The 27,989-nt window shown below is 52.3% G+C and overlaps 1 protein-coding gene across 1 annotated transcript; it reads left to right on the top strand.

The window, feature by feature from the left end:
* Positions 1–27,412, top strand: SSU72 (SSU72 homolog, RNA polymerase II CTD phosphatase). Its single transcript, XM_075549914.1, has 5 exons — positions 1–192; positions 12,568–12,711; positions 26,402–26,541; positions 26,690–26,808; positions 27,101–27,412. The coding sequence occupies exons 1-5, from the start codon at positions 113–115 to the stop codon at positions 27,200–27,202; spliced, it is 585 nt and encodes a 194-aa protein (XP_075406029.1). The 5' UTR covers positions 1–112; the 3' UTR covers positions 27,203–27,412.
* Positions 27,413–27,989: the final 577 nt, after the last annotated feature.

Genomic DNA, 27,989 nt, shown 5'->3' with positions numbered 1-27,989 from the left:
GCCGCTGCCGCCGCCATTTTGGTCGCGCGGAAGCGCCGCTGCCGGCTGGGAGTCGGGGAGCGGGGAAGTCGCGGTCGCCGCCGCCAGTGCCGCCGCCGCCGCCGCCGCCGCCATGCCGTCGTCACCGCTGCGGGTGGCAGTGGTGTGCTCGAGTAACCAGAACCGGAGCATGGAGGCGCACAACATCCTCAGGTAGTTAGGCCCCGGCCCCGTCGGACGCCGGCCAACCGACCGCTTCACCCCGCACCTGGCCCTCGCTCTTCCCGGGCCCTGCTGGGCTGCGGGCGCCGCGGCCGGCCGGATCCCACCTACCGGCTCGTTGGCCCCCGCTGGCCCGGGCTTGGGGAGGACCCCGCCGCGGCCTGCCTGGGCCGCGCGTGCTTCTTGGCAGGTCTCGGGAAATGTCCGCCTCCGAGCCAAAGCGGTCCCTGTCGAAATCGCAGTGTCCAGCAAGCCCAAATGGTCAGCAGGGCTTGCCAGTCTCGCTTGCCTTACTGGCGACCACCTTTAAAAAACAACTCACCGTAAAATGGTCAGTGGGCGGGACAAGAGTAGGGTCCTCCTAGTCTGACTTCAGCGTGGGTTGGCATTCCCGAACTGGTGAGGCATAACCTCCAGCCAGACGGGCCCGCTTTGCCAACTGCGAACGCGCGTGTGTGTGTGCGTGTGCTCCCGTCTGCATTTCCCTGCCCCGTGCAAAACGAAAACCACACCCGCTGCCACTCCAGTAACGAAGCATCCTTGGTCATTTCTGGAGTGCGCCGAAAAGAATCCGATTTGACAATACCAGTTAATATTTCAGGACGGACAACTTCTCTTGGGGCCCTTGTGTTGGATATAATTAATGAGTCGAATCCCACGTGATCATGTTTCATCGTTTAAAAACCCTTCCCAAGATGTGAAATTGACAGCCTTCGTAGCTGTTACGTGTTTGGTGGACTCGGGCAACTAAGCATCTCCTCCAGTCGGCTTCCTTACCTGGGCTTGAAGGGAAAGCAGTGCAGCGTTGAGTCTCCCGAGCCTCTTTCCAACATCTGCCATGCTGCTCACGTTGTTCTTGGGATGCCCCTTATTTTCATCTTTGTGCTAGGTTTTGAAGCGAGCAAACCAGTCTTTAAGGATTTGGAAAGTTGAGTGTGTGGCTAGGAAGACACTGCGGGAGGAGCCGGTCCCCACGCTGCATTTACCTGCAGAGAGTAGTATGATCATGTAACTCAGCAAGAAAGCAAGGTTGACACCTCTGGAAACCACACCACAACGTACCTGGCTCTTCACACGGAAGAGAAGTGACCCCAAGATCTGGTTAAGACTTTTCTGTGGCTTCCAAATAGATTTTAACAAACTGCAGGATCTTAATGATAAAATTGGCAAATTTATTTCCCACACTAAGGTTAGTGGTGATTGTAAATTCATGCCAATCTGATACCCCACCCCAGTCTCTGCAAGGTGGCTGGCCTCCTGTGGAGAGGCCTAGGACCATCCAGTGGAGGTTCCTTTTTTTGCACCCACTACCGCTTTGTACTTTTAAACTTACTCTTAAAAGGGGTAGAATACAGCGGTTGGTGTACGACATGAAAATGATCATTGTAATTGATCAAGGGGTCATTGGGTGGGGAGTGTGTAAAAGGAGCTGATACCAAGGGCTCAAATAGGAAGTAAATGTTTAGAAAATAATGATGGCAACATCTGTATACAAATGTGCTTGATACAGTTGGTGTGTGGATTGTTGTAAGAGCTTTAAGAGCCCCCAGTAAAATGATCTATTAAAAAAAGGGGGGCAGGGGTAGAATATGAAGGCCACGGGAGGTAAGTATTGAGTTACAGCCATTACGTTCCTATTCTTGCATTGTCCTGGCTCCCTCCAGTTGAAACAGTTTATTATCATTTTAAAAGTACTCTGAGAATTTTCAAATTCTCACTAAAGCAAATCTGGGAAAGGTCACGGGGGTGGAGGGTGGGGTGGCTAGTAAGGCCGCCTGTGGGCCTGTGTGTTTTGGGCACACGACACTTAGGAAAGATAGTGAGTGGTCTGTAATCTCTTTTCACAGAATTCTAATTCAGGGTCCGTCTTCGTTCAGGTACTTGGAGTTGGAATACCTGCACTCCTCTGGACGGTAGCCAGGAAGGGGCAGTGTAACAAAACCAGGGAAAGGGAATCCGAAGAACTTACTCCTTGTCATTGACTTTTAACCCATTTACAGTTAATAGCCTGCTCCCTTGTTTTCATTGAGGCTTGGTGGCGCAGCTGTTAAGCACTTGGCTGCCAACCCCAAGCTGGTGGTTTAAGCCCACCAGCTGCCCTGCAGAAGACTAGCTGTTTGCTTGGGTAGCAGTGACTGACTGCCTTGCCCGCCCTATAGGGTCACTTTGGGCCAGAGTAGGCTGGGCTCCTCAGCAGCTAGTTACGGTTTCCTTGTTTCTAGGCTAACAGTGCCCGTAACCTTGTGCCTTGTAACTATCTATCTTTGCAAGCTTTAAAATTTATTTTCCTCCTAGGGCAGGGGGAAGGTGGGGGAGAAAGGGAACCAATCACAGTGGTCCACGTATAACCCCCCAGGAGGATGAACAACAGAAGCGTAGGTGAAGGGAGACAGTGGTCAGTGTAAGATATGAAAATAACAACAGTTTATAAATTATCAAGGATTCATGAGGGAGTGAGGGTGAGGGGGTGGATTGAGGAGCTGATACCAAGGCTCAAGTAGAAAGAAAATGTTTTGAAAAGGATGATGGCAACAAATGTGCTTGACACAATGAGTATGTGGACTGTTTACAAGAACTGTAAGAGCCACTAATAAAATTTTTATTCTTTCAGTATTTTCCTCTGGGTAACTTCCGAGAGGTAAACTTGCTGAGGCCAGGGTTGCATGCAGCTACTTTTCCTTTTTACTACCGTGTGGGTCAGGGCCTCTAGCAGACTCCACTGCCGTCTCCTGGGCTTTGTGCCCTCACAGGCCTTGGAGGGAGCAGCAAAGGCTCTCCGCTCATTCTAGTTTACAATCACTGTCTGAGGTTGAACAGTTCTTCGTCCATTGCTGTTTTCACCTTTGAAAATTTATGTGCTTTGTTTCTTCTATTGGGTTTATTTACAGGGCTCTGAAAACGTCTTTAGGACATTTACAGGCAGTCCCTGGATTGCGAAGGAAATCTGGTCCTAAGTCTGTCTTTAAGTCGAATTTACGGAAGTTGGAAGGTCGGAACAGTTAGGTACGGCTCATCTCCAGCATCATTGAAATGTTTGTCTTGGAGTGCAGCGTACCTTTCTGTGCATAACAACATTAAGAAACACTTCCACATGCACGATGGCACTGTTAACGCAAGACAGTAATAAGAATAGTAATGTATTGATGCTGCTGGTGGCAGTGTATGTTTTGGTTAATAACCCTCATGCTCAAGTTTAATCATAGACTACGTGGATTAGAGGTTTGTAACGAGGGACTGCCTATATAAGGCAATAGCTTCCTATTACAAGCTTATAAACACCAGGTTTAGCAACTGGTGCAGGTTTTGTTTTGAAAGTGGAAAAGCGTTGAAAAAACGGTTTGATAACTGAAAAGGGCAGAATTCTCCTTTGGTTACAACCACAACCCCATCAAGCTGCAGGGAGCTACCAAAAGTTCCGGCCAATTCAGAAGAGGATGTGAACAAGGAATCTCATTGCTGATGTCGGCGGAGCTTGACTCCAAGCAGAGAGTCCAGAAAGAGAGGTACTGTACTTGGGTTCCACGGACAGCGCGAAGGGTTAGTGTGACTGCCAACAGCCTTGACGAGAACGTGAGTTTCTGAACACTTGATTGTGCTCATTCAGAACTTGTCCATGGATCCGAATGCAGTTGAGCAAAATTAACAAAGATAAGCGTCAGGGTTTTTAGCCTTTCACCATACTTGTTCAATCTATCTGCTGAGCAAATCATCAGAGAAACTGGGTTATATGAAGAAGAATGTGGCATCAGATTGGAGGAAGGCTTATTAACAACCTGCGGTATGCAGATGACACGAGCTTGCTTGCTGAGAGTGTGGAGGAACTGAAGCACTTGCTGATGAAGATCAAGGATTGCAGCCTTCAGCGTGCACGACGACTCAGGGTAAGGAAGGACCAGATTCCTCACCACTGGACCAAGAGTTCACGATAAGTGGGGAAAGAAAGGGTTAACGTTGTCAAGGATTTTGTCTACTTCGATCCACAGTCAATGGTCATCGAAGTAGCAGACAAGAGACGTATCGCACTGGGTAAGTCAACTGCACAAGACCTCTTTAGAGTGTTAATAGCATGGATGTTATTCTGAGGACTAAGGTGTGCCTGACCCAAGCCACGGTATTCTCCATTGCATGGTATCATATGCACGTGAAGGTTGGATATTGAATGAGGAAGACCGTAGAAGAATAGAGGCATTTGAATTGTGGTGCTCTTAAAGAATATCGAAAGTACCATGGACTGCTAAAAGGTCAAAACAATCTGTATTGGAGAAGTAAGGCCAGAGTGCCCCTTATAGGCAAGGATGGGAAGACTTTGTCTTACATGTGTTGGACATATTGTCGAGAGAAACCAGTCCCTGGAGAAGGATGTCATGTTTCACAAAGTGGAGGGGTGGTTAAAAAAAAAAAAAAGGCAGGCTCTGGACAAGATGAATTGAGAGAGTGGCTGCATCGGTGACTCAGACAAGAACAACTGTGGGGAGGGCGCAGGACAGGGCCGTGTTTCCTTCTGTTGATCATAGGATCGCTCTGGGTGGACGCCAACTTGGTCGCACCTTGCAAAACAGTGCTGCGAAGGAGACCTTGTGGAATGAGCTAGGGTAAAGTCAGCTCATTGAATGCACCCAGTGGGTGGTCAGTGGAACCCTACGATTGTCTCATCTGGCAGGGCCAATGAGAGCTAATTACACAGCTCCTGGCCGGTCATTTCAGCTTTGGGAATTCTCAGGGGCTGCGGTTCAGTGGTGTTTATGCTTGGAGGGTAGGGGGTGTTTTGCACTTCCATAGAGCTTCCTGGTCTCTGCCCCCCCCCCCAAGGATTAAGGTCTCCCTTTGGAGCCAATTAATTTGTTTTTTGTTCCAAACTCTTCCGAATTGGATTTAGCCATTGTTGTTTTTTTCTGCTGTGGGGCTTATAAATTTTTGAAGATGCATCTTTCATTGTAGCCACACAGAACAACTTGTCTCTAACACAAACTTGTAGAAAGCCCTGCACGAGATTGTCGGTCTGCTTTCCTTCTATGGCTGTGGTCATTGCCAGTTTGTGGAGCTCCAGAGTGGAGCGGCACCGGGCTAGAAGGGACAGGCTGAGGGTTCTTCCTACTGAGCTGTGTGCCAAGTGCTTTCCCTTTGATGTCACCTCCTCTATTCTGTAGACTGCCCATAGGGACCCAGAGCAGGGGCCCTCCTGCACCAGAGTGGAGGAGAGACCTTAGGAGTAAACGTAGACTTGGAGACGAGCAAAGCCTGGGCTTAGCAAAGCCTGGACTGTGGGAAAGACAGTTGGGTCTGCCGAGGGTTCGATCTTAATGTTATTTAGTGTGTGCACGTCCTTGCCACATGGAGACAGTTAAGTGCTTAGATCTCCTCTCAGGGGAGACCACCTCTGGGCTACCACACGTATTAGTCAACAGGATCCTGCGCCCAATGCCAGATACTTCCTGGTCCATGACCACACTGCCTAGTAAGAGAGGGGTGGTCGGCTCTGCTCTGCAGCCACGTGAGCTGCTCTTTGATCTTTTAATTCTGGGTCTTCTTGAAGAAAGAAAATTAGAAACCACTTGGGACGTTGAGAGGAGTTGGGATCATGTCTTTAAGAATGTCCGAGGAGGTAATACAGTTACCCTCCTGGCTACAAGCTGTTGTGAAGGCAGAACTAGGGACCAGGGGGTGGTCATTGGAGGAAAGTGGTTGGTTTCTGGTCTAAATGTGACTACTGAAACAAGACTGTCAGGGCAGTCTAAATTTAGAGTTGTGGCTCCAGCTCTATGGGAAACCATCACACCAGCTGCCTCTAGATGAGCATGCAGATGAAGCCGGAACAGGGATCATGGATTTGCCAACAGCGAGATCTTACGTGTAGTGGCTTGGTGCGCTCACCAGGAAGAAGAACGAGGGTGGTGCTCGTGTATTGCTAGACCGTTGGAAATAAAATAATCACGGTGCTGTGTCAGGGCTTGGGGACACCTGCTCAGGGGGAGGAGTGGGAGGTAGACAGAAGTAGTTGAGAGCAGAGTGTACCAGACAAGAGTAAGAAAAAAATAAAATACTGGAGGGTCTAAATGTTGCCCGTGATAGCAAGCTTTGTTGGATGCTGATACTTCAGAAAGGATATTTTCACCTCAATCTTCAGCTAACGAGCCTTGGTTATGCAGTGGTCAAAGTAGTTGGCTGTGAACCAAACGGTTCAGACCCACCAGTGGGGTGACAGGAGAAAAAGACACCTGACAAGGAATCCCAGAAAAGGTGCTGGGCGTTGGATCAGCCTGCAGCCACGCAGCAGTAGCCTTCAGCTTTACCACGTGGAGTTCCAGGCGGCCTGAAGTGTGCCAGCTGAGAGTAGTTGGTGTGCATTCTGTCAACGTGAAGTCCCCCTGGACTACTGGGTGCTTCTCGGAGCTAATGCGTTCGTGGACAGCAGAGTGAAATAGTGCCCGGCCCTGTGTCATTCTGGCAGTGGTTTGCAGCTCCTGCATGACCTTGCTTCAAAGGGGGGCTCTGCCTGTGCTGCCTCCAAGTGGGACAGGGAACAATGAGGGAGGGAACCCCAACCACCCACAGGTTGTCTTTTCAGGAGGCAAATTGTATTTTAGCTCCCCTTCCCCCACCGAAATAACACAATTTTAAAATTAATGTAGCCACATTACCCCAAAACAGGAAAAAATGCCTCTCTGGCACATGCTATTAATTCGGATATTACTTCCCCCCCCCTTTTTTTTTTTTCTAATGAGCATCCTAGCATATCTTATGCCATTGGGATGAACTGATGACAGCTCCGTTTCTCAGAATTTGTGTGTGTGGTGTGTGTGTGTGAGAGAGAGAGAAAGAGAGATCCTCTATGACAGATTATTGATGCATATAAAATACATTTGATAAACGTTTGGCTGGAAGATCAGTTTCACATCCAAATAGCCAGCTTTGGGGCGAAAGCCTTCACATTGTGGGGAGAAGTGTAATAGCGCCCCCATGGGAAGAACAACCTGTCAACCACAATGCTTCCCAGCACGTGGGGACTCTTGTGTCAACTTCAGGGAAGGAACCGCTCCGCTCTGTAGCCTTTTTATGACTTGGAAACATTGTGTCAGGGGAGAGCAACAGTATTCCGTGAATAGCTTGATTGAAACTGCCCTTTGAGAAAGTTAGGGACATGAACAAGGGGGCAGAGTCTGGAGCATCTACTTGTGCTCATTAGCACTACATTTTCGGTTTCCATTTGAAATGGGTTAATCATAAATGGCGTTAGGTTAAAATTATAGCAGTGTTTTAATGCAGAGACCCTTGGGGTCATTTTTCATGGTGTGCATGAGTTGTGCACCACCACCATGAGAGTCTCAGTCTGGGTGTGCGCCCCTTGGATCTCTGAGGTCTGTATCATTGATAAAAAGTTCCAGACTGTTCCCAGGGCACTCAGCTGTGGGGGCCATGAGAGGAGGCGCTCGCAGGTTAGCACTATGGACTACCTTGGTTCAGGTGTCTTGGGACATGGATTGGGGGCGTGAGGAGGGTACAGGCCCTCAGACCTCAAAATGAGCGAGTTTTCCTCAAGTGGAGTTTATACCTGGCCATCCATTCTTAGGCATAGAGAAAGATGAAAGTGGAAATTGTGCCGTTTGGGCTCCTTGTTAACAAAATTTCAACCCCCGCCCCAAGAATCTGTAAGTGGAGACCTGCTCTGCCAGGTGGTAAAATTTCTATTGAGCCAAGTGGCTGTTGTGTCGATGGCGTGGCTCCTTCCTGGTTCATTTCAGGCACCACCTGCATCTGCCCTGGGAGCCCCTGTGGCCTCTTTCCTGTTCCTTCAGCAGCTGGACCACCCTGTGCCTGCCCCACTGCATCTCTGGATGCCCACTCCCTTCTACTCAGGAACATCCTCCTCTCCTCACTCATTTCCTGGGAGAGGCTTCCGCCCGCCCACCTGCTCTGCATTACAGCACACAACCTCACAAGAAGGACTTCCTGGTTTCCCTTGTCACTGATCTCCCTCCCTGCTGAATCAGAGGCATCACAGAGCCTGGCACAGGGTGGGCACTGGATACTCTGGTTTGACTATGTTAATGGGGAGACAGTGGCAGAGCTGGAGCCACACTGATGAAGCTGAGGATACCTTGCCAGTCCTGGTCATAGGTTAAAGGGACAGTGGTTGTGCGTGTGCTTACTGACCCTTTGATCTGGAATTCATGCCCCCTTGGCCCTTCATCACCCAGAGGGAGGGAACCTATACTCTCAGGCTGCTCAGCTTCGTCCACAGGCGCGCACACTGCATTTGCTCTGCAGTGGGCTGGCAGCGTCCGTGTGAAGTGGAGCACGCTGCTCTCTGCTGGTTTAGGAGGTCTGATCTGTCTCAGAGGCTGTTGCCCCAGGGAAGGATGAACAGTGTGGGAGCAGCAGATTAGTACTAGGGACACCTCACAGTGGAGGTGGTGACAAGGGACCCTGGGTCCTCCCAGCAGGCATCCTCAGCATGGAGTGAGGGGTACATAAAAAGTTCAGACAGCTTGTAGTTGTGCTTTTTTTCTTGTCTTAGGAGAGATGTGGGTTTGTCTGACAAAGGGATCAGGGCGGTCAGGGACTGAGGGGCACTACAGCTGAGAGAATTTTAGAAAACTGCCTCCCAAAAGACATTTACAGAGGTATAAACATATGCAAGGGCATGTGTAAATATAACGAATTCCTTCAGAGATGTAGGTCTAATGTGCATATATTTATATGTTAGTATTAAAGTAGCAGGTAGACATTGGGCCTCTATTCAAGCCCTCAATGCAGAACACTTTGTTTTAATAATCTGGTGTTCTGTGATGCTCACCTTCCCAGCACCATTGCTGAAGGCAAAATGGGTTCATAAGCTAATGTGGTGAAGAAAGCTGTTGGTGCCCTGCTATTACAAAATACAGCATCTGGGCCATGAAAGGCTTGAAGTTAAACAAGCAGCCATCTACCAGGGAAACAACAAAGCCCACATGGAAGGAGCACACCAGCCTGTGTGATTTTGAGGTGTTGATGGGATCAGGTATCAGGCATCAGAAGACCCAAAACCAACTATCATCAAGGCGAACTGAGGGGGGTTGGAGTGGAGATCCAAAACTCATCGGTAGACAATTGTACCTCCCGTCATAGAAGGTCCCAAGGAAGGGCTGAGCCAGGGTGCACCAATGAAAAACAACATTGTTCTAGTTCTTTAATGCTCGCCCCCCCCCCCCACTATTATGACCCCAGTTCTACCTTACAATCTGGCTAGACCGAGCATGTCCAGTGGTACAAATAAGAGCTCTTGACACACAGAATCCAGGACAGATAAACCCCTCAGGAACAGTAATAGGAGTATCGATACCATGAGGGTGGAGAGGAGGGGTGCAAAGGGAAACCAATCGCAATGGTTTCCTCCCCCCCCCCCCCACCCCGCGGGAGATGAACAACAGAAACTGGGTGAAGGGAGACAGGGGTCCGTGTAAGATATGAAAACAATTTTTCGGGTTCACAAGGGTGGAGGAAGGAGGGGGGGAAAGGAGTCGATAGTAAGGGCTCCAGTTGAAAGAAAATGTTCTGAAAATGATGCCAACATACGTATGTATGAATGTGCTGGATACAACTGATGTATGGGTGGTAGTAGCCGTAAGACCCCCAGTAAAATGACTGATTAGTGGGGAGCGGGGAGGGAGGGGGAAAAAAGGACCTGATGCAGAGGGCCTAAGTGGAGAGCAAATGCTTTGAGAGTGATTAGGGCAAAGAATGTACGCATGTGCTTTATACAATTGATGTATATATATATGCATGGATTGTGATAAGAGTTGTATAAGCCCTTAATAAAATGTTTTTTTAAAAATGACTGATTAACACAGAAGACTGCTGGGCAGGCAACACTCTGCAGGAGCAGGCCGACTGTTGCAGCCCAGCGTCGGGGCTCCTGAGCACTCGGTGGTGTGTCCTGGTGGGAATCTGCCGCAGGCTGGGACCTGTGAAGTAGATGCGGACCTCGCCCTCCAAGTGTGCCCTGTGCTGGCATGGGTGGGTTGGTTGTGTGAGCGTTGGCCCCCCAGGGCAGGGCTGTGCACATGGCCACCTCACGTTGTCTGGAGGGAGGCCTCCATCCCGGATGTTTTGCCAAACAAAGCTTTCTTTACTCTTGGGGCATGTAATTTACATATCATACAATTCAATCCTTCAGTCATATCAAGGTCTGTGGGTACCTCTTGAACACCTGGTCAAGGCGCCCCCTCTTTGCTGCACTGAGGCTGTGTTCTCTTCCAGTCCTAGCTAACTTGGCCCGCTGCCCCGCCTCACTTTTCCTGAATTTACAACTAAACCTGGACACTGTGTTTTTGATGGCTTTGTGCTCCTTTGTACAATTGGGGGCTCTGTTTTCTTGACTGTTAACCAAGATTCTGTATTGTGTCTGTGGCACTGGTGGGGAGAGACATGTGACAGGGCGTGGCTGGACGGACGCCTTTTCCATCACAGAATACTAGCTGAGATGGTTCACGCTGACTAGATGTAGATCAGAGCCTGGTGTATGCATGTCTGTCTGTCTCTGCATATAGACTAGCTTTTACCACTGGCCTTTTGACTTAAGATCAAGCGTAAAGACGCTGTTTTGTGTGCAAGATCTGAACAGGCAGCCATTGGGTGCCCTTGCTGTCCTTGGAGGACTAGCCCTGTGAGCAGGGAGTCCTGTGCCATCCAGTGAGGGGCCACACAGCTTCCACACGTGCTTTTGCCACCTAAAGGTGGCTCTACTTCTGGGTTTCTTCCACCCCTTGGTCTCAAAGTCACACGATGTCCTTCTCCGTGGGCACATATTTCAGGCCTCTGGCAGCTGTGCACCACCTCACCTGTGGCTGTTTCACCTACACACCTGCCTGTGTCCCCTTGCGTGGTTTTCTAGGTCAGAGAGGATGTGCACTTGTCATTGGCTGGGTGCTGCACTCCAGTTACACGTGTCAGCCATGCGCCACAGCCCAGCGACCGCAAATCTACAGGCAGTGACTGGCACACTGCTGCTGGTGCTGAGACCCAGCAGGGACCAGGACAGATGGACAAACACACACACACACACACCCCACCCCGCCCATTGGTGCACCAGCACTTTAGTGGGAGTGAGGCAAACCATAGACACACCTGAAGGAAGGTTTTCCAGGAGGCAGGTGGAAAGGAGTGCCTGCTGTGCACTTCTCTTCCTTGACAGGGAGAGAGATGGAGCCTGCCTTGTCGGAGTGCTTTATGGCCATGCCTTTGTCTCTTCTCTGGGATTGCTAGTCATGCTAGGTATATCTGTTCTGCCTTAGCATGTTTGAGCCACTGATTGTTCGGGGCTGTCCTATCCACAGTAGGGCATTTGCCCAGTGTGTACCAGTGCACATGTGTGCGCACACCCCCTGGCCTGTGGTGAAAAATATAGGCAGTCTTGAGGCAGTGGTCGTTTCTGGGGCATCATGCCAGGGTTGAGCTAACCCCCTTTAGGGGAAGAGAGTGAGTGTTGTGTGTAACCATGAAGTTAGAATAAGTCGTCTGCTTTATTTAGACACACCTAACACTTTATGGGTTTGCCATTTTGGCTGTCTAAAAGACTTTCCCTCCCGGCTGACTCGTGTATTTTAACTGTGACTCCAGGAGCGGACTGGTGGCTACTGGTAGTGACAGAGGAAGCGCAGTCTTTGCATTTTAAAGCCCCATGTGGAGGGGTGCCGTTTTTCTGATAGACTGTGTGTTTTGAGGTGATGCCTCTGTTTCCCCCAAAATCAGATTGTCACACTCAGGCCTCTTTTCATCCCCCTCTCCAGTAAAGCCTGCCTTGCTTGTTACTGCCCACACTGGCTTCCCAGGTTAGCAGGAAACACTTATGGTCAGTTTGGATAAGTTAATTTTGCTAAGTTATGAGCGTATAGACCGCAGTTGCTGCTGCTGTTTCTCCTTCGTCTGAGTCTACTCTTCTGGTAGTCCTAGCAGACTTCACACTCACAACCAAGTGGCACCTGCCGGTACACAGCACTCGTTGGACAGCGGTGCTCTGGAGACGTGTAGAATAGACACTCCTGATGCTCTGTTCTGGTTCCTGAGGAGGAGATGCTTCTCCAGACCCTGGGAAGTCAAGGGATGGGGTTCCCTGTGCTGCGGTTTCTTGAACATGCGGTCACTCTTAGGAACCAGAAATTGGAAATTTAGTGAACGTGATCCTGTAGGCAGGCTAGGCTCTAGGTTAGACAGCCCACTGCTGTAGGTGGGAAGTTCTAATTCTTGTTGCAGTGAGACAGGTCCTTCACCTTCCTTTGGGGTGGGTTTCCCCAGCTTTGTCTAACTCTTGGCTTTGAATAAAAGTAACATTTAAGATACAAACATTGTATCTCATTTAATCCAACTATGGCTCTCTCTTGTGTCTTCCAGCAAACGAGGATTCAGTGTGCGATCCTTTGGGACGGGGACCCACGTGAAGCTCCCGGGACCAGCTCCAGACAAGCCGAACGTCTACGATTTCAAAACCACCTATGATCAGATGTACAATGATCTTCTTAGGAAAGACAAAGAACTGTATCCCCGAGGGTGGCCCTTTAAGCCCTGTGGTCATCTCCGGAGGCGTCCTGTGCAACGGATGCTCCGCCCTGGCATTCGTTGTAGGCAGGTGTCTGGCGAAGAGGGAGGCGGTGGAAGCACTCCTCATTTGCTGAGTGATGGTGCATGTGCTGATACAACACTTTGCTCCCTCTCTTTCTTCTTCCTCTTCCTTTTTTTGAGAGAAATTTACATTATCCTCAAACCCCTTTTTTCTTCCTGCGCTCGTTCACAGGACCTTCCCAGGGTTAGGGCCATTTTTCTGGGCAGTGGGCATCCCGGGGCGCAAGATTGGTGAAGACTCGCTGGTGCAGTCAGCTATGTAGAGGGTCTGATGGGGATGCAGACAGAGAGAGGAGATCAGGGACGGCCATTCTGTAGAGTTGTCTTAGCTCCTTCGCCAGGGCAGGCCTGTCTCCGTGGGTTCTCGGGCGCTGACCCACACAGGGCCCAGGTGTGCACGTGCTTCCCAGGTTCTGTTCGAAGAGGGGTCCCAGGAAGAGGGGTCCCAGGAAGAGGGAGGGAGAGCCAGTTGCCTAGCTACCGGAGTCCCTGTGGCTCATAAACTGAGAGGATTTTACTTAATTCCAGGAATAGTTAAAACAGACCAAATCTGCTATTTATGATTGACATGAAAAGAAGAGGTGTATGTGACACTTAGGTGTGTCACGATAAAGTTGACTGGAGCTCTGAGGTTGGCTGGAGTGCCTCATGGGGTCTCCACGCGCATCCTAAACCCCTGGGCTTGCTCTTAGTGCTCAAGGTGGGCCCAGCCGAGGGGAGGAATGTAAACATGCAGTTTTGCCTTCTCATGTTGGCGCTCTTGCCATTTTCAATAAACTCACTGTGTTCTCTGGACATCTGTAGATTATTTAGGCAGCCAGGCATGTCCTAAACTGGGAGAGTTTCTGACCCCGTGTGCCCTCGTGCTCCCCTCCCTCTGCTGCTCAGACCTCGTAGAGGGGTGTTGGGACAGGACGGCGCTATTTCACTTACTCTCTGACTGGACCCGTGCCATCGGGCCCTAGGAGGTGGTGGGGTGCGGAGTCCAGGGCCAGATGGGGCTCTGGCAGCAGGTGCCAGTGTGAGAGGGAGCCAGGGGAAGAGCTATGGTTCCACGAGGGATTATCCTGTGCCTCCTGCCCTAGTGGCCCTGAGCCCTGCAGGTGGGATGCTGCCCTGAGTAGAGGGGTGGCAGCCTGGGCTTTTGTGTCCTTGGGGGAAAGGTATTGGGTTTTTCCCCCACTTAGCTGAGATCTTGATGTGTGAGGGCCGCTTGTGCCCATCGGCTCTGGAAGACGGCCCTGCGTTTAGGTCCGGCCTGCCCTGTTTCAACCCTGTGCTTAGGGAGACAGGCTGGGATGACCATGGCAAGTGACACCTGTGATGCCACACTTGTAAACAAGGCTCTCCTCCGTCAGGGCTGCTAGCAATTCTGGGAGAGGATGACTCCATCAAAGGGCCTGACCTGCGGTAGCAGCATGGGGGTTGGAGTGGGTAGTCTCCCTATCCCAGGCAATGCGGGACGAAGGGAATTGAGAATCTCCTTCGTAGGGTGGCTTTCTAGCGGTAGGTGGTTTCTCAGTAGGGTGTCCAATCTGTCTAGGAAAAAAGTGTGAATTGTGTTCATGCCAGTGCTTGCAGGGGGGCGATTTTTAGTGCATGCACATGTGTGCTTGGGTTTTCTGCTGTGTAGACATGTATCCCTGTCACTGAGGGAGAGGTGCGGCTGTTCACACCCAGCATCTCTTCCGTGTGTGGCATCGGCCTCCCAGTTGCTGGGGAGTCAGCTACTCAAGACTCAGGCGATGCTCTCACTGCCCTCTTGAGCGTGGGTCTTCCAGAGCAGTCTGCACTCGGATTGCCCTCTAACCCTGTTTGGTGAAACTAGACTGGGGCAGTTCATAGTTTCCATTTTATTTATGGAAATCTTCTGTTAAAACGGTGTGTACATGTGGACCAAGGGTGGAAAATGCAGATTGCCTGACGGACAGGAAGTACCTGTGGTCCATGAGGGGAAACTGTTTTGATGACAACTCTGCCCAGTACTTGAGTCAGGTCTGAATCAGAAACCCTACAGGGCCAAGCAGGGCTGCCTCGTGGAGCCATCGTCCCGGCTGCTGGACTCCCACAGGCAGCTCCTGGGTTGCAGCTGAGTCTTAACCACTGTGCTGCCCACGCTCCCTGCTAACAACTTTATTCACATGCCCTATAATTCACTCATATTCGCAAGACCATGCAGCCAGCAGTCAATTTTTTTTAACATTTTCATCATCTTCCATGTGTGCCCCCAGCTCCAGGTGACCCCTTTAGTTCTTGTCTGTAGATGTATCTATGTAAACTATTCAGCTTTTTCTGCCCACCTTTATGATTACTAGCATTCATATTATAATTATAAAATACAGGATAGCTGACTTTTATTAGTGGTTTATTAATTATCGCTATTATTAATGCATTCTTAGACTAGTTTCAAGGTTCAACTATGTCAGAGCATGTCCCAAACTGACCATTCTCCCTCTTGCCCTTCACCTTCCTCCTCCTCACGTCAGAGCTTTCTTCCTCCTCCCTTTCATTCCCCAGACAGGCGGACCTGCCTCCTGGGGGCACTGCAACCACCCAGGGGATGGGCAAGCAGGTGGCCACCCTTGACCGTGGATTACGCCGAGAATACAAAGATGATCCACTCGGGGGCGCGGGGGAGAGGGGCTGAGTCTTTTGCCTGTTTTTAAAGGGGCATAGACCAAATTAATTGGGAACCTATGCTTTGTGTGATACCGGGTAGACTAAAGACACAAATTCAGAGATATATGTGTAAGGAAGAGTTTTATATCAAGGAGTAATTACATATCAACAAAGGATCCCAGCTCAAGGCCCTAAGTCCCTCTTCAGACTCAGTCACATGCCATGATGGCCTAATGCAGGAAGATCACAGGCTGGTGGGTACAAAGGAGGCCAGCCGGCCTGCCTCCCCCTCTCCCTCCCTCCCTCCCTCCTTCCCCATCTCCCCGACAATGTGATCAACAATGCACACCGACCTGTGATCCTCCTGCATTTTGCATCATTGCATGTGGCTATGTGCGTCTGAAGAGCACTTCTGGACTTGAGTTGGACCGGGCTGGGGTGTTTTCTTGATGTGTAATTACTTCTTGAGAGAAAGCTCTTTCATACATTGTGTGTGCATAAGTGTCACCAGATTTGTTTCTCTAGTCAACCCGGTCTAACCCGGTTGTAATTTCCAGGGTATACTTTTTGTTGTTGTTTTTGTTGAAAGGCATATGCACTGGGGTGGCCTATGGACAAGAGGGAAGATATTCTTTATTCTGAATGTAAATGACTAGGATAATTAAGCCACATGCATTGTTTTAACCCAAGGATCTGGGGTGCCTTTCCAGAAGTGGGGGTCCTTATGGAATGCCCGTAAGGCTGTCCAACAGTCCCTTTTGCAAATTTAGCTTAGATGGTCATTAAAAGTTCACGGGAAATTAATTCTTTTTAATCATTTTATTGGGAGCTCTTACAGGTATGGTAACATCCCATAGTTTATCACATAAAACTGTATTGTACACTTATTACCACAGTCAGTTTCCAAACATTCTCCTCCTCCTTGATAGCCACTCCCCTTTATCTCCCCTCCTCCCAACCCTTGTTATTGTGTGTATAGAGATATATATTATATATATATGTATATATATATATGCCGTATCTTCACACTGATATATCCATTTACCTACAGTTCTGTTGTTTGCTCCCCTCCATTGGGGTTATAAAATCATTATTGCTATCAGCTCCCCTCCCCTTCCCATGCCCTGAGGAAACCACTACTCCCCTTTTTTTGAGGGTGGGGAAGGGGTGATTTTTTGTGAATTAGAAAATTCCCTGTCTCAGGAAGTATTTAGCATCATTTTTAGATGAATAAATATCTGTTTATTCATTTCTATCCTTTATGTCCTCTTTAGGGCTTGGGTTATTCTATACACCCTTCCGGCTCCCTGGTCTGGTCTGAAAGGTTCACAAGTGGGTTTAGGGTGGTGAGTGTCTAGCTGCAGTCCTCTCTGCCCTCCGTTCTGAAGACGGGGATTAGCTAGGTGAGACCTCCCCCACCATGCTGTAGGGGTGTAAGGTCTCAAGCAGGTCTTGTCCACGCGTTCTCACGGGGCAGGTGGGCGGAAAAGGCTGATTGACTCTGCTTCTACAGAAATGATAAAGCTGCAACAATAATCATCTGAGATGTGTAGCCTATTCATTTTCTATAAAAAGTAGGACAGACTCAAAGACGGAAGCTGCAAGATGGCTGCAACCTTGACTGGGGGCAGCTTGTTACCTCCGTGGGGGTGGAAGGCAACTCTAGCTCTGTGGTATTGGGATAGGAGTTGGTGGAGCTCACGTGAGAGCGTCCCTCAACTCCCTGCTCTGTCTCTAGGCCACGTGGTTTTTATGGAGACTGCGTGTCTCCATCCGCAAGGCTGCAGCTCGGAGCCCATAAGCTCTTACTGGGGGCGCTCAGGCCGGGATGACCCAAGGACTCCTGAGGGTCTCCCAAGACCTGGGAGGTCTGAGGGCTCGAGACTGTTGGCATGGAGATACTAAGATGCAGCTTGCCTTTGGCACTCATTCTTGGCTGTGTATTGAAGGGATTTGTAGGCACTGTTACCCCAGCAGCAGGGCTGTCTGCACACGTGCCCATTTCTGGGCTGACAACCCCTCAGCATTAATGTCACAGTGAGGCCACATCAGTAGGGCTCAGTGAGGCTCTCATTGACCCTCAGGGGTCTTGGCTACTACATTCCTGCAGCCCTGACCTCTTATTTGCCCAGCTCAGGGCTCCTGGGCATGGCAGCAAGGCTAGGGCCACCAGCAAGGGCAGGATCACCTCTGTGCCTATAGCACCACAGCCCTGGTGGGGGTGGGGACGGGGACGGGAGGCCCTGGCAGTACACTCAGTGTTAGCTGTGTGGTAGCCTGAACTCCCCCACTGCTCGTTTTCAGTCAGGATACTGTGTGTGTTTCCACCTCTGTTTCTGATGGCTTTCCCAGGTATCCCCTGGTGAGCAGATAGTGGGGTCACGTCTTAGAAGAGAGCCCAGCTCTAGGGGCTTCATCTGCTCAGAGGGAGGTAGAAATTGGGGCTAGCACTATGACTGGGTAAGTGTTGGGACTGGGGCTGCCCCACTGCTAGCAAGGCCCGGAAGTATCTTGAGCAGGGCTTGCCACTGGGCAACAAGGGTCTGCCAGCTGAACCCTGCTGTTAGGCCAGGCACAGAGGACGAGCTGGGGGCAGCAGGGTCAGTGAGTTCACAGGGTTGGCTGAGGTCGGGTGGGGCGGAAGGCCCAGGGTCCCTGCTGGAAGAGCCAAGGGCAGAAGTCTTCCACTCGGTGGATGGTGTTGGCTGGTGTCCATTATCAGTGGACACTGCTTGACATTGTGACACACGCCTCCTGCCCCCTTGGAGCCCTGCCCTGGTTTGCTTCCCTTCGTGTAGCCCATGACCCCTATAAAGCGCCCGACTTCCCGTGCAGCTCCAGGGAGGGGTAGTCACCCACCCAACCCTCATGTTTTTTCAGAAGCACTCGGGCCCTGGCTGTGCAGAACGAGCAAGCCTGGCCCTGTCCTGGCTGCTGTGCTGAGACTAGGCTGACCTCACAGGGCGTTTGAGAGCACAGTAGCCTCCAGAGGGCGGCTTCCTTCCAGAAGGCATCCTGAGGATCTTGGGAAGTGCCTTCCTCCTCGGGCCGCCTTTGGCAGTGGCCCAGGGCTCGGCTAGGGTCCGTGGTCTGGTGGATGGCCGTAGGACAGAGTAGCACTGCTGCACAGTGTTCGGTGAGCCCAGAATACCCTCCCGGGGACAGAAGATCTGGAACTCCGAGGTTGCCCTTAGGCAGAGTGGGCGTGGGGATTTGCTGGATGAGGCCATCCTGGCCTTAGCCCCACTGCCATTGAGTCCCTTTGAACTCAGCACTCTGTTTTGGGGGCTTTTATAAATCTTAAGCGAGCAGGTAGACCCCCTCTCCTGTGGAGTGGCTGGTGGGCTTAAACCACTGACCTTGTGGTTAGCAGCCAAATGCATACCTGGCAGCGCCACAAGGCTTCTGAATGCCTCCCAGAGTACACAGGACTCCAGGTGTCTCAGGAAGAACTCTTCCAAGCCTTGCCGTCCTTGGTGCAGCCCATGTTGGTGGCAGCCCCAGGAGATCTGTGCTGGAAACAGCAGGAGCTCAGGGTGGGTAAGGTGCTGCGGACAGAAGTGCCTGACAACAAGCCATCACGCTTCTGTCCACTGGTTCGCCCTGCTTCCTCAGCCTGGGGTTCTTGATGGTGAGTCCCACGCTCCTTGGCGGTTGCTTCTCTACCAGGCTGGCCTCCGGTGGTGGGTTAAAGTTCCAGAGCTGGAGTTCTGGCAAAACGTCCTGGCGATCTGCCTGCCTGTAGAAAGCCATGGAGCCCAGTTCTCTGACCCTGCGGGCCACCAGGAAGGGGGTTTGTGGGTGGACACTCATGCACTCGTGGCCTCTAGAATGAGTGCCAGGCCCCTCTTACAGACTATTCCATTAATATTTGTGTTTTGTGAAAACGGCATAGTCATGAGCGTCACAGCCTGGCTGACATCCTTTCAACAGGGATGCATCTTGGTAAGTCAACTTCTGGTAAAACAGGTCAATTTTCTATAAATCACTTCATAGGCCAGGCTGGGGACAGTTGGGTTTTTGTTTTTTTAAACCCTTTAACCAAAGAGTTTGGCAGAAGATGACCCAGAGGTGGGGAACACAGGCCAGCAGTGTGAGCATTGCCCCAGGGCTCTCCCCACCTGCATGTGGACGAGCCAGAATTCCAGAACATTCTCAGCCTGAGTGCTTCCTGCTTTGCTCACTAAACATTTGCAGGCCTGGGACACGCTGGGATGCACAGCAGTGCCTCGGCCTGTTGCCCCGTTTGCTGGCTCAGTGCAGAGGTGCCAGCGCCGCACTCCTACCTTAACCGTGTGCTCGATGCTGAGCCAGCCCTCCGGTTTGTGAGCCATCAAAGGACTTGGTTTTGCAAACTGACATGATTTAACTTTCTCTGGAAAGGGAAGGAGAGCAATGCCTAAGACGTGGCTGTAATGTGTGGAGTCTTCATTTTGAGGTTCAGGTTTCTAGTCAGGGTGCTGGGCCCGGACAGCCAGCAGGAGGTGGTCCATTTCAAACAAGCGATACGTTCGCACTGTGTTTTCTCTGTATTTCTCCAGTCCCTACCCCGTGCTACACGGCCCTCTAAGAGAACGAACCACAGCGTATGGCTCTGCCAGCACAAATCAGTGGACTTGATGGCCGTCGAGTTGAGATGGTTTCTGCCCAGGCTGTCCCACGATAAAAACATATATATACGGCTTTTCTTCTTTCAGAATCTAAGTCTTAAACAATATGCCGTGCTCCTGGTGTACTTGTCAAAAGTGTCCCCTAAGGGCTTGCTTCCGTTTACTCTTCAAGCAGACAGAAGTCGTCAGGGGAACTGAAAGGCTTTCCCTGCTGGAAAATGGCTCCTCGGTCCTCTGCCCAGAGCAAAGCCCCTGCCGCAGAGCGGCCCATGCTGAGGCTGCTGCCCCCGGCCAAGGGTGCCACGGTAGACCGTACGCTACTCGATTATCTGCCCGGTCGGGTGCGAGGGTACTCCGCAGAGTTGAGTGCTGCAGTAGACGATTCCCAGGATAGCCGCAGCCTGTGAGTCTGTCAGCACAGGGGTATCCAGCATTCAGGTGTGCCACAGTAGACACCCAGGGCAGTCGGCTCCGTGGAGCTGTCTCAGCCTCAAAGGGACCGTCTGATGGAGCAGAAGCTCAGGGCAGGGTCTGTATCTCAGGAGCAGATCTGCCCTTTCCTAGAAGCAGTGACCGCTCTCCTCGAGACAGGTGCCCCGTCATGGCTGGCTGAGCACCAAGCTGCTCGGGCTCCATGGTTTGCATTCTCATACTCTCCACCAGTGGACTCGGCGTTCACCTCTGAGGAAGCGCAGTGAGCGAGGGAAGCATGGTTCTAGCCAGTGACTTGTGGGGGCACAGGGTGGGGGTTGGCAGAGCAGATAGGTTTTGTGATTGCCAGTTCATACACAGTATGTCGGTATGACATTTCATCCCACGTCCCAAGTTCCTTGTCTCCATTCCTCTGTTCAGTACCCTTCTGGTCTCAGGAGATCTATCACCTTGGTGACTGAATTCTGTTCCACATTTTTCTCTACCTTCCTGGCATCTCTTTTTGAGCACTTGGTCCTGTTGGCCAGGTACCATCCAGTTCTGACCTGGGTTCATGGTCAGTTGGACTTAGGTTCACATGGCCCACTTACTCTGGTGGACTGTGGCCATGCGCTTGGCTTTTCTTAACTCTGAACCTTCAAACAGTGGCCCCTTCGATGGCCACTCTCCGGCTTTGAAGACGCCAGTGGCCCTTCTAAAGGAGGATGTGGAGCATCGTCTTTGTTGCCCACTCTGGGGGCTTCCTTGCAGATGTCCACCATAGCAGGGTGAGTCATGGCCTTCAAACCTGGTAGCCAAGCTCTTTCCAGAAGTTTCTAGCATATGGGAGGCCTTTGGCAAAGCACAAACTTAAGACTAGATTCTGCCTTCTTCTTGCACCCCGAGTTATTTGGGGAAGTTGTTAGCTAGATGAGAGCCTGGGACCCTTGGAATGAAGAACTGCCTGAAACAAGCTTAGGGGCTGTGCTCTGTGCTGCTTCCTGGGAGTTGTTGGGCTGGGCTGGTGCCACCATCCCTCCTGTCACCTCCCCCACACCTGTGGGCCAGTGTCTCCAGGGCCTGGGAAGAAAGGGGCAGGTGTCTCTTGGGGCTGGGGCCTTGTTGGGACCTAGGTCTGTGGACGGACCCTCAGCTGAGAAGCAGGTCTGGCTCCAGAGAGTTAGAGGCCAGCCGGCGTGTACTCCCCACTGCCCAGTTCTTCCTTGGTGGACAACACATGGGTCTTCCTGCGAGAGAGCTTGTGCACAGCATAGGCTTTGGTCAGTGTCCTCCCCCTCTGTTGGGACAGCGTCTCCTCCCTAGCCTGACCTTAGCCCTCTGTGGTGAACAATAGGGTAAAGGGGGACACTTTGTAGCCTTGTGTGGGTTCAAGAATGGCCACAGGCTGATGCTCCCCTTCCATACTTCAAGGCAGAGGGGGAGGGGGCACCCTGGGAAGATCTGTTTTCTACATTAGGTAGTAGTACTACTTCCTTTTAAAGTGGTATGAGTGACTTCCTATGTTCTCACAGCTCGGGGTGTGAGGTCCCAGTTCTGCTCCAGGGACGCTTAGTGCCCTCTCACTTGTGTCTCGGTCAGTGTGGGCTCTAGAGCCTTGGGCCAGGGGGTGGCCAGGTGCCCATTAGCTCACAAAGGATTCCCTTGGAAGGTCCTCATGAAACCAGAGTGGGGAGACAGGTGGGTGTGTCCCAGACCTGCCCTGCCCAAGGGATCCCTCCACACTCAGCAGTGTGGGAGGTTCCAGCAGTGCCCAGGGAGCCTGCAGCACATGCACATCAGCCCCATCGCCCGGAGGACCCCCACAGCTTGACACAGGCGGGCTGGAGCCCCTGTGCTCCTGGAAGGGGTGGGTCATAAAGGCATTTTTGTTTTACTCTTTAAAAGGAACCCTGTAAAGACCAGTGGTGACTGGCTTTTAAACCAAGAGAGTGCTGTCACAGCAGGTCAGAAACGAGGGAGCGGTCGGACACTGTCATTCTCCTTTGGTGCCGGCGTCCTAGAGCTCCCCTGGTCACAGACAAACTACAGCATCAGCCAGGGTGTGAGGACTGGTGGGTAACCGGGTGTGTACAGTTTGCCTGTGATCCAGGCGACAGCCCCGTGTGACGAGTCTCCAGCACAGATAGAGCAGCATCTGAAGAGGGGCAGCTGGGGGCCATCCTCCCGTCTTAGCCTTGTTCCAGGATTCTGCCCTGCAGAGAGCCTGGGGCTAGCACAAGGAGCAGTGGTTTAGTGGCTTCTGCCCTGCCGTGGGGAGCCACGGTGGCAGGGGCACTGAGTACTGTGTGGGTGAAGCCCACCGCCTGGCCTGACCTGAGTGGTATGAGTGCCAGAGATGCGCCTGTCACACAGCTGAGCCACCCAAGCCCTGGCCGTACACAGAGCTCAGTCTCAGGAGGCCCTTGGCACTTCTCCCACCTGAAGGAGTCGCACCTTTCTCAAAGAGTGGGGTTTGTTGAAACTGCCATTGGTAGGCCCAGTGGGGGACAGGGTTCGAGAAGGTGAACCCTTCAAGCTCAGGAGCTAGTGGCTGTCAGGCAGCCTCAGCTCGGCCCGTGCCAGCAGAAGGCCCGACCCAGAGGCCTGTTGTGTTCCAGTAGCACCCTTGGCCCTGCAGTGGCCTGGCCAGATTGGGGCTGATGGCTGGGTCAGCATTCAGTCCTGTACAGCACGGTATGACAGAGGCGTAGATGAAGGACCACACGGCTAAGTTGAATGGGAAACTCCACTGTCCTCCGGGTCCTGGGGTGACGTTCTGAAGGACCTACAGGGTGGCCGTGAGCCCTGCCCCCCCCCCCCCCACCGTGGTGGGCTAGGGTGAAGGACCAAGGGCTACAAGGTGGTGCATCCAACCTATATTGCTAGAAGAGAAACTTGGGCCGGCCCGACATGTGGGGCAGCTCCAGGCCCCCCGAGAATCAGCAGCCCTGCACTGTGGCCCCACCTTCCGGCAGGATTGTAGCTCCAATCTCCAGGTAGGAGTCCTGCTTCAGAGGCAGACAGTACCCCAAGTCAGGTTTGCTGGGAGCTCAGTGGGTTCTATTTGGGACAGCCTCCTTGCCTTTCCCTGCATGAGTGGCGAAGGCCCTGGGAGCAGGGGTGGGGGTGGCATTGATGACTCAGCCCTGCGTGACTTGGTTCCCTGGGAGCAGGATGTGGTAGGTGGGCCCGAGAGGGTTTGCTGGGGTCTATAGGGGGGCCCTTTCTGCAACTGCAGGTTGTGAAAACCTTTCCTTGCTTGGCTCTGGGGGAGATGGGGGTGTCATTGCTAGTATCATTCCCTGGCTGAGCCTCAGTGTCCTGCCATCTTCCCTAACACTAGGCTTGTGGGACGGGTTATTGAAGTGTTTTGATTTCCCCCATGAAAACCGCAGTACAGTTTACATTAACCTTCACCGTTTGTGCCGACTTTCACCCATTTAACACAAGGAATCAATCCAAGGTGAAAACGGCAGTTCCATTCATTTTGACACGTGCCCGTAGGGATGAAAAATGTCCCTACACGCAGTGTTACGGGAGCCAAACCTCTTGTTTGAGCATTTCCTTGTCCCTGTGCTATCCAAGGAACCTAGCGGGGGCTGTCCACAGCCTGGCTTTTACCTCCCATGTCCCTCTACTGACCATACAACAGGCCTATGCTCAGAGCCGAGGTCTGGGCAGGAGGGAGGAGGCCCCATTGGACACTTGGTCCACCTGGATGGTGCTGTTGGGTCTCAGTACTTGGAGGTCCCCACCCTGGCGCTGAGACGGTGTGGGCATGATGATGTACCCCTCCCCTCTACTCAGGCATGCTCACCACTTGCTCCACCCGTACTTGAGGACCCTGGCTCATGGCTGCCCTGTCTTGGCAGCACCTGGATATCAGCCCTGTTGTGAGACATTCCTCACAGTTCCTCTGCTCCCTGGCCTTCCCACCCCACCGGCCTGACGTGGGAGCGAAGGTTAGGGTGTGACTGTATTCCTTTTGTGTTTAGACACCAGGGCCAGCAGTCCCTTGGGGTTTCTAGATCTTGTCCCTGGTGCTTGGCCTACATTCTGCGTATCTCAGGAGGATTGTTCAGGAAATAGCTTCAAAGAGCCATCAACCCAACCCATGGCTGTTGAGTGAATTCTGGATGAGAGTGCCCCCTACAGGACGGTGTGGACCTGCTGCACAGGGTGTCCATCTCTGGAGCCTGGCTGCCATCACTTTCTCCATTGGAGCAGCTGGTGAATTCAAACCACCATCCCCTCAGTTGTTAGCAGCCCAACGCTTAACGGTGCCACCACACCAAAACCAAACCCACTGCTATTGACTCAATTGAGACTCACAGAGATCCTTTAGGGGACAGGGTAGGACTGCCCTGGTGGGTGTCTGAGGCTAATTCTTCATGGGAGAGTGGAAAGCCCCATCCTTCCTGCAGCGTGGCTGGTGGTTTCGAGCTGCTGACCTTGTGGTGAAGAAGCCCTGTTGGTGAGCACTGGTCTACAGGGCTCCTTAAAGGGACCTTCCCACTCCCTAAAGACAGGCAATATACCCCTGACTTTGCGATGTGTTTCGTGGTCACAAAGACCTATAGAGGGAGGAAGGGAGCTGAGCCTTGGGAGGAGGTTTGGGCACTCATTCAGGCCTTGGTGAGGAGCTGGCCCTGCCACCACCCTAGCTGCTGCAGGAAGAGGTCCTGCTCCCGGCTGGCCAGGCCTCCCACAGGCTGGTACGAGAAGATGGTGAGGAAGAGAGGCGGATGAGGGACAAAGCACAATTTGTAGATCCAAAGCTGCTTTCAGACAGTCCGTTAATGGCACAGACAACATGTGACCCTCACCCCCCATGGTGCTTCCAGCTCTTGTTACTCATCAGTCACCAGGCTGCTTCAGGGCAGATCCACGCTGGCCTGCTTGACTAACAGCTTTGAAAAGGAAGTCTGGTAGAGAAGGGACCCAGCACGTCCCACCTGGGGGTCTGGGGCAAGCTGCAGCAGGAGGAGGGAAATGGACAGCCTGGAGAACAGGGTTCTGGTGACCAAGCTCTCCGCTCTGCCCACGATGGGGTGCACTCAGGTGGTCTTGACGGGGGTTCACCAGCATCCTATAGAATCGCTTCCCTGCTCTGAAAAGTCAGGCTTGGAGATCCACCACTTAAGCGTATGTAAATGCTGCTTTTGGTATTAAGGGAGCTGGAGTTAAACGGTAAGAGTCTATCAGGAAATTGGCATAGCCTGAAAGCTGGGGAAAACCTTTCAGGTACCACTCAATTCCTATAGCCCCAAGGCTCTACCGGAGACCAAGGGCCATGGCCCTGACTCCCGCCATGAGCTGGTGCTGGCTGACACTGGACACTGGATGTCCTGGACCCTGATTCTTGAGGCCCTTGGGCTTATGTGGGGGCTGTGGCCCTGCCTTGCCAGACTCTGCCAACTCACGGCTCCCTGGGCTCAAGGCAGATGGTGGGACTTTGTGTGTTAGCCAAGCTGGGTGTCGGTACCATCTCTCCAGCCAGCCAAGCCCCTCCCCTCCTGGACACCTGCCTGGAGAGCCAGTAGGTAGAGGCTCACTGGTTTGGCCCATTCCTGTTCCTCACAACAATTTAGAAATCACTTGAAACCATAAGTACATTTTTACAAATGAAATCATCTGAATAATAGCCTTGAAATGAAACTTATAGTTTTATTTGCATTTTCCTCCAGAGCCACATGTAGGAACCGAAAGAGCAGCTGCAGTGGCCCTGGAGCTGCAATGTGCCGACCTCTGGTTTAGGCTGTAACTCAGACCTACTGGAACCGGGGGTGGGGCGTGGGTGCACACGTCTCTGCATCCTGGAGGTGGGGGGCGGCAGCTCAGGCAGAGATGGGCTCCACCCAGCCCGTGACCTGGCGGGTGGGCGACCTGGCGGGTGGGTGGCAAGGCCTGTGCTCAGGAGGCGAGAGCCAAAGCTCCCTGTCAAGTTCCTTGACGCTTGTGCTCAGCTACACACAGAATGGCATCTTGCACATGTTGGACAGGAACAAGAGAATCAAGCCCCGGCCAGAAAGGTTCCAGAACTGCAAAGACCTGTTTGATCTGATCCTGACCTGCGAGGAGCGTGTCTACGACCAGGTGGTGGAAGGTAGGCAGAGGGTTCTGTGTTGAGCAGGAGCTGGCCGGGGTCCTGGCTTGAGCCTGGGTGCTGGCTGGGTCCCCAAAGGCCTGCTCCCACGCCAGGAACACTTGAGACTTCCCCCTCAGGCTCAGCCTCTGTGACTCTATCCCATCAGATCTGAATTCCCGGGAGCAGGAAACCTGCCAGCCAGTGCATGTTATCAACGTGGACATCCAGGACAACCATGAGGAGGCCACGCTGGGGGCCTTTCTTATCTGTGAGCTGTGCCAGTGTGTGAGTACCAGGGACCCGGATGCAGGCCGTCCGAGTGAGGCTGGGCTAGCTGGGGCGGTCTAGTCTGGTGGTCACCGGGGTTTCTCCCCGCAGGGGGTCAGCCTCACTGCCCTTCCGGCTCACTGCTCACTCCATGAAGTGGGATAGCCCTAGATAGGATGTGACAGTGCCAAGCCCAGACCCCCACCATGCTGGCCTCTGCCTGTGGGCATCTCTCGCTCCCGCCGCTCCACACCAGGCTCCCTGGGATGGGAGCTAAGTGCCCCCACTCATTGGGCTCTGCCCTCTGCAGATCCAGCACACGGAAGACATGGAGAATGAGATCGACGAGCTGTTGCAGGAGTTCGAGGAGAAGAGCGGCCGGGCCTTCCTGCACACGGTCTGCTTCTACTGACCCGCCAGGCCCTCTGCACACCACCTGCTCCCCACGCGGCTCCAGGGCCCTGCCGCCCCGAGCCTCCTCTGTGAATACTGTCCTCCCCGATTTTGTTTTTACTTTTGGGTATTCCGCCGGTGGGTGGTAGTCTTACCAAATAAATTGTACATACGAAATGAGAAATATACATAAATGCAATATTAAAAACAATCATGCTTCTGTGTCCCACTTGAACCTGTTCGGTTTGGGATATTGATTATAGATTCCCTCCCGGCCTCTACTCTCTCCCTGCCTTGTATATGTGTCCAGTCGTGCCAGCCTGCCTTCGTCTCCCTCCCACTCACCGGCTGGACTATACAAAACCCCCAATAAAGCAATGGGCTGTGTTTTCACAAAGACCCTAGAATCAGTTGGTAACTACACTGCCAGCCTGTTTTTTCGCCCCAGGCCTGGGGCCCTGACCTTGCTGACTGTATCTCTGGGCACCTTCAGAGCAGGGGAACTGGTGGGTGGACAACACACTGCCCCCAGGTCTCAGTAACATACTTGAACCTGGCAGCCAGAGTGAGGGGGAGTACTGTGGCCCCCTAGGATCCTCTAGCCCACCCTGACCTGGGACCCCAAGGAGCCAGGACTGCAGGCTACATTAGGAGACTGACGTACCTCGTTAAGGCCACTGGGCACAGTAGCTGGACACTAGGCTGAATGCTTCTGTGCCCATGAACGCACTCCCCCCAGACAGGTCAGTGGTCCACCAGAATGAGCCCCTCAGTTTCCTGTGACTGGAAAGCTGTGGCAGCCGGTG

This window comes from Tenrec ecaudatus, chromosome 1 (genome assembly GCF_050624435.1).
Source record: "Tenrec ecaudatus isolate mTenEca1 chromosome 1, mTenEca1.hap1, whole genome shotgun sequence".
NCBI lineage: Eukaryota > Metazoa > Chordata > Mammalia > Afrosoricida > Tenrecidae > Tenrec > Tenrec ecaudatus.
The sequence above is the reverse complement of the archived record's forward strand: the minus strand, read 5'-3'. Positions and strand labels throughout refer to the sequence as shown.